This window comes from Gallus gallus, chromosome 6 (assembly GCF_016699485.2).
Source record: "Gallus gallus isolate bGalGal1 chromosome 6, bGalGal1.mat.broiler.GRCg7b, whole genome shotgun sequence".
Classification (NCBI taxonomy): domain Eukaryota; kingdom Metazoa; phylum Chordata; class Aves; order Galliformes; family Phasianidae; genus Gallus; species Gallus gallus.
Window position 1 is genome coordinate 5,434,597 of NC_052537.1, and position 16,223 is coordinate 5,450,819.

Sequence of the window (16,223 nt, forward strand, 5' to 3'; positions counted from 1 at the left end):
ACTCATTTACAGTTATGTCCCATCCAGTCATAGAATTGCTCAGGTTGGAAAAGACCTTCTAAGGTCATCAAGTCCAACCATGACCTAACCATCCTATCCTAACAACCCTCCGCTAAGTCCCGTCCCTGAGCACCACATCCAAATGGTTTTAAACACATCCAGGGATGGTGACTCAACCACCTCCCTGGGCAGCCCATTCCAGCACTTAACAACTCTTTCTGTAAGGTTCTTTGGGATATCACTGGGATAAGTTAGCTATTTACACAGGCATAGGAGCAAACAACAGAGTAGTTTTCCAGGTGCTTGACTTCCACTAGAGAACAACACAACCATGATAAGCAGCAACTGAATGCCAACAAGATATTTCTAGCCATAGTAGCAGCAACTTCATTTATCAAGTCAATAGTACAAAACCAAACAAACAAAAAAAAAAAAACAGCTTTCTTTCAGCAAATAATTCTTAGGTAGTGAAATTTAGCTGACAGCAGATATTCAAACATATCGGGGGGACGTAAAACATAATTCTTCTGAGGATATTAGCAAACAGATCTTTTCCAGTCTGCAATGTATTCAAGTTTACCAAGGCAACCCCAGCCTCCCAGCTAACTAGAAAAGCCTGAAAACAACGTATGAAAATGTGCCGTCTTGCAGCTCTCTGCAGCCATCATATCAGCCTGCGTGGACAATGAGATACTTAATAAAAAAATAATAATTCAGGAATACTTATCCTAAACTATTAGAACTATAAAGGAAATTTCCAGACCAGGAGGCATGCAAGTATTAACAGCTGCTTCCAAGTTCTCCCTTCAATGCCTGTCCCTGGAAAGGCAGAGATGACTGGGCACGCTTTGAAGTCTCAGCACATCTCTATCAGCCTCCAACAGACGTTCCATGATCCTGCAGAACATTCCCCTATTCCACTGCTTCCCCGACAGCACCATCTCTCAACACTACACAAACAGGTATACCCCAAGGTGAGTATGAAATAAAGGTACTTCCTGCATCAGTTTGGCAGTGCATTTGAAGCATCGTTATCTCCAACACCTCGCCTGGGATACAACAGGATTTAAATGGTTCTGAGATTTCTAACGCCACCATTTTTAAGGCTCCTTGACGCCACTTCCAGCTTCTGTGCAGGAAATGGATGCAGTTAGCAGCTGCAAAACACCTTAAAGATTTCAGCATCTTTTCATAATGAAATATGATTGAGGTACCTGTCATGCAGGGAGCGCTGAATGCATACTTTCCTTTCAATATTTCAACAATATTACTGTATTCAGTTCAAAGGACGTATTATTGCTCATATTCCCCAAACAAAGAACCCAAGGGTACCAGCACTACAACCAATCCAAGCGAGTAAAGGCAATTTCTCTCACACAGAAACAACAACAAAACCAACAACAGAAACAACCTACGGACCCACCAGGTTATGTTAGGGAAGATCAGTAGACTGCATTTGAAACCCAGGTTACTGGAAATCGAGCTCTGGCAACTTGTCTCCTACAAATGCATTTATTCCTTCAACTCTTCCATCTGCCTGGAGTTCTAAGTCATGTATGTGATGGAAGCCTTTTAACATCTACAGCACTCAAAATACTCAAGATATTGAACTATTCACATCTGGAGCCTTTAGAATCCAGCGCTAAATAATTAGTCCCAGATCGAGAAACGTCTCCTGAAATGCTTCTTAGATGCAAAACTCAAGCCAATCAATAATAAATGCACAACTCGCAAACTTTTCCCTGTATTTCTCACTTCCCTTCTCAGAAATTCCACAGCATCCACAGAGAACTTCACAAGAACTCAGCAGCCAAGAAGCCTACATGGAAAAGAGTTTGGAAGCAACCAGAAAAAGCAACCAAACCACACAAATACCACAGCAACTCCAAGTGTTTGCAGGCCGCAGTAGCACACAGCTGTTCCTGATAACTGCCTGGCAAGGACAGGTGCTGCCCACACACACCGAGCAGCCTAAGCTCCATCTGTGCCTGACCTTCTCTTCAGAACGAACCTGAGCACAAAATAACCCCACCGCTTTTATTTTTGTCCTTCAAGTTAGCCCTTTAATTGGAAGAAAACAATCCTTTTCCCCAAAGCCTGTAATGAAGGTGGAGACAAACCAGCCAGGTCACTGAGAACTCCAAGTGTTCCCTCCCAAGAGGAGACAAACTTGCTTTACTTACCACAGAACACAGCTACGCTCTCCAAACAGGGCCGTGTGTTAAGGCACACAGGCTCAAACATGGAACAGCTCTATTTAACACTCAGTTTTAATTTCAGAAGCACGGTTTGCTTTGCAGTGACACCCCACAGATCTCAGCTACAGTCGCTGTTCCCCAAACCCAGCACAAGTCCTCCACAGAAACACACCAGGCTCCCTGCTCTAACCAGGACCGTTCCCATCCTTAACTGCAACTTCAGAGCAATCCATCCCAGTAAAACAAGCAAAGATTTACCTCATTTTAATCCAAGAGATAGACGACGACGTCCAGAAGCCTCCTCTACCAGCTTCAGACTCCTACTGAGAGCAGCCAGTTACTGCACGCAGCCCTCATTAAGCACACAGCTGCCATCATTACAGCAGTCACCACAGCTGTGGCAAGGACCACCCCTCCCAGCAGGGTTTTCAAGCAGCTATTTGCAAGTTCTTTAGGGAAAAAGAACCAATGTAACTATGGAAAAAGCCACTTCATTCATAAATGCAATACACCACCACGCAGCGAGGCCTGAGCTCAGACGCAAAGCCTGACTTCATTTTGTACAGCTTTAACACGAAAGTTTGTCCCACACCGATCTCAATTGGACATTCCTAATCAAGAACACTTCCCCTCCCTTCCCCAGATGTTAGTTTCTCGGAAACATGGCAATTAATGCATATGAAGTGCAACGCCTGGAAAAGCAAACAAACATCACTTCTCGTTTCAATGAAGCACGTTGGTATTTAAACAAACGTTACTATATTTACAGCTCTGACACTAAAATGCAATCGACTCCTCCAGGAAAACACAGCTGGCTTTCCACACGTGCAGCTGGGAAATGGGAACCAGTGTGTCACATAAACAGCACCTGCAAGGGCACAGGGCTGGCACCAAAGCACACACCATGGCTTTCTGCTCTTGTGCAGGATTGGGCTGATGGTAATGTGACCTCGTTATCCACACTGAGGCTGTGATAATCAAGGTACTGAGTTTGCTCTGCAGAAGGAAGCCCACCTGAGGTTTACCTTCACTGTTAAAGCAAAGGATGCCCAAAGCAAGCCTCCTCCAGAGTAGGCTGAGGAAACAGCAGTGCAGCTGGCAGCTTCTCATCAACAGACAAGATGAGAATTGCAGGCTAGCAATGTTAAACCACCCCACTGCAACCATCACACCTCCTCCACGCCATAGGCAGCAGACTCAGTCCACAGCCACGAGCCCATGCCAGGCCCAGGCTAACAGCTGTGTGCGTTTGGGGCCAGAACAGGCAGCTCAGCCTAACCCAGTGGTACTGCAATGCTTCTCACTGTCATGTCCTGCCCTGCTACCTGCACAGCCAACTCACGGCTACAGCCTGAGGGAGATGACGTGGAGGTAAGCAGAGCTGGGGCATGGCTGGGCAAAGAGATGAAAATGCCCCTGTAGCACCACAGCTGCTACACTTTGGAGGCTCAAAATCTAACTGCTAAACACTGTATAACATCATCTCTTAAGCCCTGTTGTAACAGTCAGGAGGCTAAGGCTAAACACTTAGCTAACGTTTCCCAGCCTTTTCACCAAATGCATACCTAGAGCAACATGCAGAGAGACTTCTGTGCTTAACACGTGACTAATTTCCTTCCTTTCTTGGCTGAGGGTAGGATACACCTTCAAAAAGTCCCAAGTTTTATTGGGAAAGAGCAAATCTCTCTCAGCTGCAAGCTGAATGCAAACACATGCACTTGAATCCTAGACTGATGTGTGCAGACAACAGCCAGTTCAGCATGCTCAGGTAAGTGAACACAATCTGGACATTGCTACGTAATGAAGGATTATTCTACCACTTCTTTTCTTGTTTCAGTACATAACAAAACCAATGCTGTGCAAACATGAGGTGTAGGTAATTGTCTTCAAGTTCTGCTCTTGATTGTGAACCACGTTGTAATAGTTTACTGTATTTCAGTATGAAGTACTATAACAAGTATGTGAAGAATAAAAAAAAAACAGTGGACTAAAGCCCTATCTCATAGCCAGTACATAGCAGAAAGCAGTTCCTGTACATCCTTGAAGTTCCTGTCCTGCTCCCAGCATCCCAACATTTGGCTTTTCCTTGCACTCATTGCTATTCTTCCTCACAGTAGCTCAGCGGTTCCAACTCCCAGTGGCTCCTGGGCTTCTGGAGAGCCAAGATAGGAGCTGATGGAAGGCCAAAGTCTTCATGGCAGACAGGCAGAAAAAAACTTATAGGAGCTGTATAAAAAAGGAAATAAATAAAAGGAATGGGTCAACAAGAAAGGCAACAACTAGGGATAGATGAAAAATAACAAACTAAAACCTTGTGAAGGAAGAAAAAACAGAGGGTAACATAAAGCAACACTTAGTGGTGAAATAGTAAGTCATCCAAAGTTTCAGGATATATTTATACCGCACGCAATTATTTAGTTATGTGTACTAAGGAGTAGGAAGTTGCTCTCCAGATTTGCACATATACCTGGCTGATACTGGGCAGTGACTTAGCTCTGTGTTAACTGCACAGGTGTATAACTCACAGATCACCATCATCCACAGCCAGATGGAAGACGCTTGATCTATTAGTTTGGGATAATGCTGCGCTGTGAAGTCTGAGCCCTGAAATGGCCTCTGCCCATGCCTCTTCCCAAGACTAAGGTAGAGAAGGAAGAAAAAGTAGTCAGTAGGCTTCTGGGGCAACAGAAAAACTCCCCAAGAATGATGAGAAGCAGGAGAACAGACCCAGGGAAGCAGCAGGCACATGATGACTTTCTGATGCTAACTGGACATACCACAGTGACTCCTGTAGCAACACAGCAAACAGAATCAGAGTCTCTGCAACTTGTAGGTCTTAACCTTTTCTCTTACAGTTTTGGGATACTGGGGATACAATAAAGCATCTTGTCCTCTTCTGGAGAATCCCTGTTAGAATAGACAAAACAATCTGCGCAATACTCAATCCATCGATTCTCTTCAGTGAAGCCCTTGCTTACAGGAAACCACTGCATCGTATTTTGGAAAGAATATCCATTAATTCCTCGAGGGACCATCTTAATTTGGATTATTTTATTTCTTCATTCCAAGTCAAGGCCCTGTCCAAGCCCAAGAGCAAAATTCAAAAATTCTTGAGAACAAAATAAAAACCAACCTTAAGATTTAATGAAAACCTGGAAGGCCATGGTAGTACTTCATAATTTTTAATCTAATTCCACTAATAAAAAAGAAAACAATAAGTGATAAATCATTAGGGAATGTGAGGTGCACGTGATGAGTAACGACTCCCTCCCTGGAAGAGCTAATTTTAAATCTTAGGAGCTTTTAATTTAAGAAACTGATCTAATCTCTACTGTCATAGTTATTAATAAGCTACCCTACAAACTGCAAAGTGCCATTAGAATACAACATTTCCCTGCTGTGCATGTTCCACAGACTGCAAGATCATCATCTTGCAGTAGAGCAGGCATTAGCGGACTATGAGATGTGTATACCAAATGCAGTACCATTCAGTAGCAAAAAGAACCTGAGAAGATCCCATGCTGTAAAGTACTCCTACTACCACTGTACCACAAGTATCTCACACTGACTTGACACAGCACACACCCCATCCTATCTCTGGCTTTCCTAACTAAGCACTGAAGTACTCTATGTGAGATAATATACCATAGCACATGCTCACACCAACAGTTACTGCACGGAGCAGAACTAATGATGTAGAGACAAGAAAAGGTGAAGGCCTGAAAGTTCACAAATCCTCAGTTATTTGGACTATTTATGCCTACACCCAGCTCTGCCATAAGCAATTTCCAATAGTTCTTCCTTTCCTATTTCAGCCATTTAGATTAAGTACAATTACTCAGTGGTAAAGAGCAGAAAGATCTGGCTACCAGCATCAACACTCCGCAGTGGGCAAAACATGCCAACTCAGACAGCTGGATTCTGATCATAGAATCATCGCCAATCAGCAGCAATACTTAACGCTTCCATACAACCTCAGTATTCTTGCCAGCACGTGCCATGTGAGAGGCATTTTTGATGCTTACTCTTGTGCCAGTAGAGCTAGGACACCAGTAGCAGCCGAAGTTTAAAGGGCCAGAGCCTCAACAGAAGTTCCCATATACATCTTCCTAAAACTCGCATCTCAATGCTTGATCTTTTCCTCACTGCTATCTTCTTTTGTTAGAACCCACCACCAGGGTATCTTAAAGTACAGCAGCTTCTACTTCAAACATAAGTTGCATAACTCGTAGGGATAGATACTCACTTGAGATGCAAAAATGAGCTCGTTGAACTTCTCCATGAACATACTATGACTTGAATTTGGTGCATCATCTACCCGCTAAGATATCATTGCGGAACACCTTATTTCAAATGAACAGCTTAAAACCATTTCTAAAATGCAGATATTCCATTTATTATACAGAGAATATCAACTGCAAGAAGCCTTGCAATGCGTTCTCTTCACTCTAAGTACAATACAGTACACTGTTCTCCACAATAAGTTACATAAAGGCAAATGTTTTGTACATATAAAAGGATCAGTGCCCGGAATTATTTGCACAGCATCTGCTATTCAGAGAAGTCATTCATTTAGATCTTTAATTGCTTTCAGAATTCTTAAAGCGAACTGAATTCAATCAAATTCATTAATGCAACTTAAGTACCTGGTTTGAGAAAGGTTTTCACCTAATTTCTACATCCAGTGGAGACCAAGCGCATGGTTTAACCACTGAATTAGCATTCTCAGCACTAGTTTTGAAAAGAAATACATTAAAAAAAGAGGCATGCTGTATGGTAGCATATAAGACAACATGGAGATAAGAGACCTGCCTGCATTTCAACTGTTTATACATCCCAGAATACCTGAAGGGGAAGTAGTAGTGCCACTGTACAAGACACTCATGAGACCAGCGCATACTTCTGTTCGTGCATGCTTGACCCCTTCCATTCCCTCCAAAAAAAAGCCAGACCTAAGAGAAAACAACCCCTTCCCTCACCTTCAACTGGAAAAGAATAAGGCTACGTAGGATAACCAGCAGAATGGGAAGTATCCTGTGAAACGGCACTTGCTTTTCCAGTCAAAGAAATAGCTTTAAGGTGTATGACTGCCTTCTGAAAACATGTCAGGAAAATGTCAGAGCCAAGAGAAAGAAAGGGACAATATTGGCATAACAGCAAATAGGTCTCTAATAAATACACATGGCAATGAAATGATGGTTCCTCAGCTTAAAGGCTGAGGTGAGGAAGCAAGGCTGTTGAGTAAGGAATGGGGCAAAAAAAAGTCTTTAAAATACACATTCCATAGCATAACTTGGTTAACAGAAGGGATTTTATGATGTAGTAACTACTGTGGGAAAAGACTAGAGCCCAAAATGCATGACTGGAGCATTCCCAACTTCTTTGATCCATCACCAAGATAAGGTGGTGGTGTCTTCAGCAGTGTGAAATTCCATTAAACACTAGAATTCCACTTTAAAAGGCTTGCATTTCCATGCCCTTTCACATGGAGTATTTTGTGTTCAACAATGTGAACATTTGTTAACACAGCAAATGCAGTACACTGGTATTGCTGTGAGGTCAACAACTGGAACGGTTAGCACAGCAATTAGCAAACTCTGTATATCCTTTCTTAACAAGATTCCTTTTCACTCTTCTTGTTTCTACAGAGTGTAAGTATAATATCATTCTAAAGTCACAGTGCAGTGAGCCATACAGACTGAAAATACTCAGGTAACACAAAAGGTTTAATTTAATTCTTATAATAACACCAACGTAAGAATCAAAATGTACCATGTGGAGAAGTGCTGAGTTGTACGTTCCACAGTTGTCTCCAGTCGATACCGAGGATGCTTTCTTTGAACTACACATGCTTCCCAATTTGTTATTTGAGGTGCTTGAACTTGCAAGATACGCAGGAAATACTATCAGTCAAACCATTGCTCAGAAAACAAATACAAGAACCAAAACACCCCTAAACTCTTCTTCACTGAAAAAGAGAGGCACTGCATTTTTAAGCTGAATTAAGGCTGTAAAACGATGCTGGTTCATTGCAAATTCGAAGCTATCAGTTTCACCCCGTAACAGGGCTCCATTTAACCCACTGCTTCGCTGTTAGTCCTGTAAGCCTGCTTACGGAGGTGAGTCTCAATCTCCTCCCTGAAGACCAGCATCCCAAGGTGCGAGTGAGAGGCTTCGTTCATGGCTTTGGACTGGATACACATGCGATACTGCTCTGGAGTGAGTTCATCTGCACAATGCTTCTCATGCCAGAGGTGAAAGAGACCAGGGACCGGTGTCCTGATCACAATAAGGTCACCATGCAAGTACTTCCTGTAAAGGTGAACATCCTCACCGCCCCAACCTTTCACTTCCAAGTCAAAACCCCCTATAAAAACAGTATCAGAAAAAGTTATTTTTGCACACAAGCTCCTCCCAAGGTAAAAAGAGCAATAATCCTCACACAGCATATTGCGCAACCTTATATGACATGCCAGAGATTCTGGAGCCATTAACTATAACCACTCCATGCCAAAGCATGCCAAATTGAGGGCGAAAAGCTTGCAACACACCACATCTTTGTGGGGGTACTGCCCAGGACACAGATCATGCACTGCTGGCTTCAGAGTTTCCCTTACAGGAGAGCACCCAAGTTACATTAACCATGACACCCCATGTGAGAGCTGCAGAAAATCTTAGGCAAACCATGCAGGGCATACTTTTTTTTTTTGTTATTTTTAGCAATCATAATGGATTTCAGCAGCTGGAAATTGAGGCAGACATGCACCACATCGAAGGCCCTCTCTAAAAAAGCCAGCAATTACTCCATAGGTCACAGCTCAGAACGTTGGATTAAGAAAAGGCATCTACTCCACCATTGTAACATTTCTCTTGCCTTTCCAGGACCATAGTAAAAACCAGCTCAGATTTGTGTAAAATTCTAAGCTGTAAAATTATCAAGTCTTCATTTAGCATATAGCATATACTCAGCAGGCCTGTTATTAGAAAATAGCCTGCACGCAAATCATCATATAGCAGATGATATTTATATCATTATACCTCCTAGCAAATTATCAAGAGCCTTTCAAATTTTATCATGTCAGGCTGTTCTCAGTTTTAATAGCATGCCACAAGGGGGTGCCAAAGCACATTTGTAAAGTCTTCAACAATATTCAACTCGTCAAGCTTATGTAAAAGAAAGAATTTTAATATCTTTCTGTTAGAGGTTAACTTGGGATGTGTTTCTTACACTGTGATTTTGATTCAGACAGACACACAATACAAAAAAGTGTAAGACTTGTGTGAAACACTGTTGATATTAATAAATATTATAGCTGCTAGCACACGTGTCAGGTGGAACAGAAAAACTAGAAACATCTGATTTCTGTCTAACTTGACAGTCAGCAGATGGGAATGTTGGATTTGGGGAAGATGAAACGTGTTAATTTCCTGTAGTTAGATAAGAACAGAGAATCAGCTTTTGAACACCTCCCCACCCAATTTATTTCTCTTACCAACAGTTAGGAAGTCTGTCCGGTATTGACAAGTCATCCCAAAGCCAAAGTCTCGCCAGAAACCAGAATCCTTCTTGTGTACCTACAATTTTGACACAATAGCTTTTTGAAATGCAACATACACCAAAGGACGTACACCACACCTGGTTTAGTAGGACCCTAAGTTCTTCTGATTGTTTGCTCAGTGCAGGATACAGCATATAATGCTTCTAGCACTTCCGTCTTATCACATATTGAGCATGAGGCTTTTCTAATGACTTAACCTCTTCCATCCAATTCCAAGCACTCACTCCCTTGCAGTTGTCACTTGTACTTTTCAGTGATACCACACCTGTTTTCTATGCATCTCGTCAGACCACGCAGTAAATTTTTTATAGTCTATAGCCAAATCATCTGCTTCTGGGACACCAATTCTTATGCAGTTTCTAACACTACATTTACCCCTTCAGATACCATTAGACAGGTAAAATTACTTAATTAAGTTAACATAAAGTTCTGGATTTGAATGAGCATATTGAACAACTTTCAGGCAAGAAACTCACTTTCAGCTGCGACTACCTGAGGCCAACAGCTTCCCTTCTACTTTCTGAAGGCTTCCAGAAAACTCTTACCTTCCCAGGACACTGGGGAGGACTAATTATGTTCAGTAAAGCTCTGTTGCTCTTCACTTTGCCTCTCTGAATCTTTTTTTTTTGTAAATCTCATAAGTCCCAGCTGCTAAACCCCAATCTCCTCTTGTGTATCCTCTTTAAATAGAGTAAACATAGACATTTTCTACAGCCATTCCACTGTTAGGCAACAAGAATTCAGACATAAAACACCTGGACACATTATTCTTAAACCCATTCTACTGAATAGCTGTGAGCTTTATTTCTGTATTATTTACACTAAAAGTTCCCTAGAAATAGGGTTTCCCATAACAAAAGCAAGAGAAAATTAGTGGTATAACACCCAATGATTCTGGTAGAATTGGATAACAACAGAAGAGAAACAATTTGTAGAGAATACAGCTTCATATAGCATGAGAAGAAGCCACTAACACCTTTCCTACCTTGAGTTACATGGCACACTTCCTGATACTGCAGTTAAGAAGCAAGAAAAGCTTATAAAGCAGAACTTATAGTTTCCTCCTTTCAGTTACTCTATTTTCTGGAGTACAGGATGAAAGTTGCTGCCAATGTTATGCTCCCATCCCTTGAAGTATTGACTTCCAAACCCAGTATTAAGAAGCAGGTCAAGAGCCACCAACTTGACTCGCTTAGTTACACATTTAAGATTTAAACAGAACTCCAAGCTCATTTAAGAATGAGTTTTGTACTGTTTGATAAGCTTATCTTCCAAAATGCTTTGCCCATAATGGAGAAAGGTGTTTATACATACTCTACTCAAAGTTATAAGATAGCCCAAGCAGACCATTAAGTTACATTTAATTCTGTTTTAATACAAAGCACAATTGATTCCATTCAGAATAAATCAGGCTACTTACCAATTGTTGTTCCACAGGGGGTGGTATATCTTGGTTGGCATAGACAATAGCAGGATTATAGAGGCTGAATACCACAGGATAAAAAACCTTTTTTCCTAGAAGTCAAAAGGTAACTATTACTCATGTGAACACCCTTTCTGAAGGCAAGAAGAAATGGGAATATTAACTATCCATCACATGAAAACCAATAAATCTGAGGTCTAACAGCTAGGATTTTCCATTGAGGAAGTCTATAGCATCATGTGGGCAAGAGGCAGGGAGGTTGGCTAGGGAAAGTATGTACACATCTATACTTAGATGTAAATCTTTATGTACAGCGATATATACTTCCACATCATGACTGTATATCTATACATCAACACCTTAGAAGACAGTAAAAAATCCCTGCAGCAAAGATAAGCAGATATTCTACAAAAGCACTGAAGCCCAAATAGCACATAACATTTGCAAAGGGGCAAGGTCATATGATGCAGGGTATGCAAAGAAAGGCACATATTTCCAGGATGCTCTCTGTAAGAACATTTACTGTTTTGAATATCTTGTTTACACTTTGACAACAGTTCTGTGCCTATTCCAGAAGCCTGATAAAGTTCTTCAAAAATCTCTTGCTAAGCCAGTCATGTAAAGGTAACAGTGACAGCCCACAGGAATTCTCAGAACTCTTATTTGACTATTAGCTCTCAACGTAGACAAGATGTTTTCAGGTCTCACTTGAAGCAGACGTGACAAACTGCCAGCATAAATTGGTAAATAGACTCAAAACCCCTTCGAAGACAGAGTTAGAGGCATTCTCAAGTCTTTCCAATTACATATACAACTCAGTTAATGAAGTACAGAGACAGGAGGGAAAGAACAATAAGTAGAACCTAAAGATCTGCCTTATAGCAGTCTCATCTGTGTATTACGTGAAGTTATCAGTTCACTCCAAACTGACATTTGGAGAAAGTTTTCTGGCTGCAGGAAATCTGGAATAACATTAAGCATTAAGAAACAAAGCAAATACTGGACACGAGAAAGCCTTAACTAGCATGCTTGTTAACTCAAGAAAGCTTCACTGGTCTTTGTAAAAGTAGGTAGAATAAGCCTCAAAGTTGGGTACAGTGGTCAGAAGAATTGAGAACTTAGGAGGTAAACGCAAAACCCTGGCTCAGTTCCTGCAAGGAGCACGTTATTCAGCTCTACTGTAAACCACTCATGATGTGTCTCAGCAGTGCAACTGAAAGCGTGAGAAGAAAAGCTTGTTAGAGATCTGGGTTCAACAAAAAAAAAAAAAAAAAAATCACTTTTCACAATAAGCCCTGCACTGCATTTTGTTACACAAGTTTACATGCAGCCTGATTGCTAAAACAATTGTCCAGCTTTCTTTTCGATTGCCAAATATTAAAAAGAATGTGAAAACTGCACTCATCGTACAAAAAAGGACAATGTGTTCTTAACACAAGCTACCCTAAGGCAAAAGGGTACTGTTTGTTCTCAGTCTAAATATGCACAGAATCACAAGAGTTGGAAGGAACCTCTGAAGACCATTGAGGGCAACCGCCCTGCTAAAGCAGGCTCCCTGCACAGGGTCACACGGGAAGGAAGGTGTCCAGATGGCTCTTGAATATCTCCAGACAAGGAGAATCTACAACCTCTCTGGGCAGCCCGTTCCAGTGCTCCATCACCTTCAGTGTAAAGAAGTCCACCCTCAAACATTGTATTATATTACACTATTTTCTTTTGTGCATTTTTCATTTTCCTAAGTGCATGGCATTATTAAGGTCCATCATTCAGGTTTGTCTTCTGTACATGCAGTTCAGATCAGTCGAAGCTAACCAAGACAACTTAAAGGAACGTACCAGGCTCAGCATTTAAGCGACAGCTGTTGAGGAACTCGGCTGTGAAATAAACATCAACATCACAGAAGAACATCAGGACCTCGCCTTTCTCCCAGGCTCTGGCTCCCATGTCGAGTCCCCGGCCACGGTTAAATTCCTCATTCAAAGAGACGAGCGTGTAATTGTGGAAGTTAGTTTCTCTAGAAGGAAAATAAAGCCAAACCCCAAATAAAATCCTTACATGGGGCCGAAGGGCCTATTTATACTTATTCAGCATTTCCCAGCAATGTCGCTCCGGAATCTTGATTTAGCAATCCAATTCCATCACCAGGATGAAAAAAAACATCAGTTGCACTTAGATGTGTGTTTCAAGGAGCAGAATGTACACAGTGCAAAACGTCTTATTCTGTAACTTCACTTCACAGTAATCATTCAAACAGATTTAAAAGGCCTTCTGGCAACTGACATTGTTTTAAATTCCTAAGACAACAGCTCTCTCTGTTCCTCTCACATCCTCACCAAGAATGAGAGCAGGCAAACAGAAAGCATGGCACCAAACCCATGTGACAAAAGGTCACCCATACGTTGATGCCACCATGACCCAGTCAATCTGTTTTTCATTGCTGTTTCAGACCAGCAGTGCACATGCTTGAGCTGGCAGTGAAGGAATAGCAATGAGGGGTTGGAAATACATCTGAGGAACAAATATTTTCAGGCAAAGAATGTCTGATTCAGAGGAAAATTCCTGAAGGGAACAAAGTGAAAATACTCCACAGTAATACCACTGAAAAGATACCAGATAATGACTTGGGGAGTTTGCCACTCTGAGACTGACTAGTTGTTGTCAGGTCTCATAGGGAACACAGCAGGTAGCAGAAAGTGCCCCAGAAACAGAAGAAGCCAGCACTCCACAGGCTGTGTGTCATGCAGGCTTTATGGCAATAAGACAGAAGCATTCCATGCTTCCTAGAAGATTTCCATGCATGCCAGATCAACTGACCATGACATTTTAAGCCAGTAACAATGCTGTCTACGCCCATTCTAAGTTCACGAACGTTACGGGCTCATAACATTTGTCATGGGCTCAGAACTGAGAACAAGAGCTCTGGCCAGAGCAGGAGCTCCTTAGTTAGACATTACAGACACTACTAACCAACCCAAAGGTGAGGCAGGTCTGTTGTTTCACTGAGCACGCTTGTTCTTGGAACCAAAAAAAAGCAACACTTAATTTTACAATAAAGCTAGTGAAATGCTATTTGCTCAAAACCTCAAAGGCACTGCTGTTCATCTCAATTCGTTAAGTTGGATTTTTAGTAGACTTCAGAAGAATTTTGCAACTTAAGCTGTAAAATGTCAATCATAATGAAGTCATTTTCCTACTAGCCTGTAAGTGACAGCAAGATTCTTCTTTGTATTGTTTCCACCTTTAACAAAAGCATTTTACATGTTGGTATGGACTCACTTACCTAGATACAGACTCCAGAATGGATTTTACTTCTGATAGACCATCTTGTCCAAAATACACCACCGTGAGGTGGATACGCTTATCCTGATGAATGCACACATCCCTAGAAGCAGGAAGATAAGCTGATATTAATTACAGCTTGCAATGTTACAGATGCCTCAAATACTTCAAAACTATTACGTTTAGATGTATTACCAGATCTAAGCAATCTGGTCAGACTGAAGAAAGCAGTTTGCCCACATCTTACCCCTTCTTATGTTTGAACCAGAAAGATCCAATACACAGGACCTCGAAAGTTGATGTAAACAATGATGTTCAACAATGTGCCCTGTCATTCACTCTAAAAGGGGCTTGGTGCTGCTTGTGAACTTCTCCAATCCTTTTGGAAAGATTTTCTCCATGCAATAGGATGAAATAACAAACATCCCCAGGCAGCTGCATGCAATGTTGGAATCACTAGTTTTGTCACAAATCTATCAGAACAGAAACTCATTCTGAAAATGAAATACTTTAAGTAGGCAACATTGCTCACTATGTAATCTCATGCACCTACCTGAAGTTTTGCATAAACTGTGCAAATGCCTCAGTTCTTCCAGCAAGAGGGACAATAATGTTAATGATAGATCTAAAAATATCGACAGTCTCACTCTTCACTTTCATGAGGGGTCCAAATGGTCGGAACAAGGTGACATGTCTGTATTCCGTGCCATCCATCTTCTTATAGAACAGCTCATATTGTGTCCCCTTATCTCTTTCTGTACGATAGTAACCTGAGGAATAAGTCACACAAGTAGTTTATCAAATCAAAGATCCCAGCAATTGTATTTTCAGAAACACTTTTCTCCTGAGTACTAGAAAGAAGTGTGAAGTAAAAGCTGTTAAGTGTTTACTTTCACTAATCCAAGCAAAAAAAAAAAAAAAATCCACAAGTCAAGCTCAGTCTCCTACTTTCTTATAACATCTCAAAAACAACCACAAATTATCTCCAGCTCCCTTCTGCTTCTTAGAGATCAAACTAAGCTTCATGGTCCGAAAAACTTCTCAAATGTAATTAGAGTTGCGTCTTCCCAACCAAAAGGAATTCAGCTATTTGGTATCCAAAAGGAAGGCTGAAATCCAATATTGCCTGTTCTCAAACTGTTAGGTAAGGATCTTCCCCTAGGCTAGCCCAGAGCAATAGCTGAGATCACCTGGCCAGCAATCAACACACCACGAACTGTGGGCAACACAAACAATAACTTGCTTGAAAAAGCCTGTTAAAACTAAAATATGCTATCAAAAAAAATCATGTAATAAATGTTGGAACGCTACAAAATTTTCACTGCTGACCATTAGTTGGTGTTTTCTATCCCATTAATTAGAACAGTAGTGTTTTACCATAGCCATGGTTTTATAAAGCCAACAGCACTATTTGATAAAACAATACAAGTCCTCTGTAACTAGGATTACTTAGCTTGAGATTTTTCATTACTTATTTCATTGTAAGACCCCCAATGCACATTAGAGAATTTACCCCATTCAGAACAAGTATTTCAGTTAGCTGATGGCTTTCATTTAAGGAACATCAGTTTGGCCACGCCAAACGGCCTCCCTGATTCTGAGCCATGGAAAAGGCCAAGACTCATTAGAAGACTTGGCTGTGCTCTGCATAGCTAATTCTCTATTGATACTACCTCACAGTGACCTCAGAGTAAGAAGTAATGAGAGTTTCTCCTATTTACTTGCCCAGAGTACTTTCCCTAAGCCTCCTCCTGAGACCCCCCA

General features: G+C 41.4%; 1 protein-coding gene across 3 annotated transcripts in view; it reads right to left on the minus strand.

The window, feature by feature from the left end:
• Positions 1-6,573: 6,573 nt before the first annotated feature.
• CSGALNACT2 (chondroitin sulfate N-acetylgalactosaminyltransferase 2) overlaps positions 6,574-16,223 on the minus strand; it is a 30,420-nt gene continuing 20,770 nt past the window's right edge. For all 3 annotated transcript variants that reach the window (XM_015288048.4, XM_040702948.2, XM_040702947.2), the window contains 6 exons: positions 15,013-15,229; positions 14,461-14,562; positions 13,016-13,194; positions 11,178-11,272; positions 9,692-9,773; positions 6,574-8,565 (listed from right to left, as the gene is read on the minus strand). In XM_015288048.4, the coding sequence (XP_015143534.1) occupies positions 8,273-8,565; positions 9,692-9,773; positions 11,178-11,272; positions 13,016-13,194; positions 14,461-14,562; positions 15,013-15,229 (968 nt within the window). In that variant the 3' untranslated portion in view covers positions 6,574-8,272. The remainder of the gene's footprint in view (positions 8,566-9,691; positions 9,774-11,177; positions 11,273-13,015; positions 13,195-14,460; positions 14,563-15,012; positions 15,230-16,223) is intronic.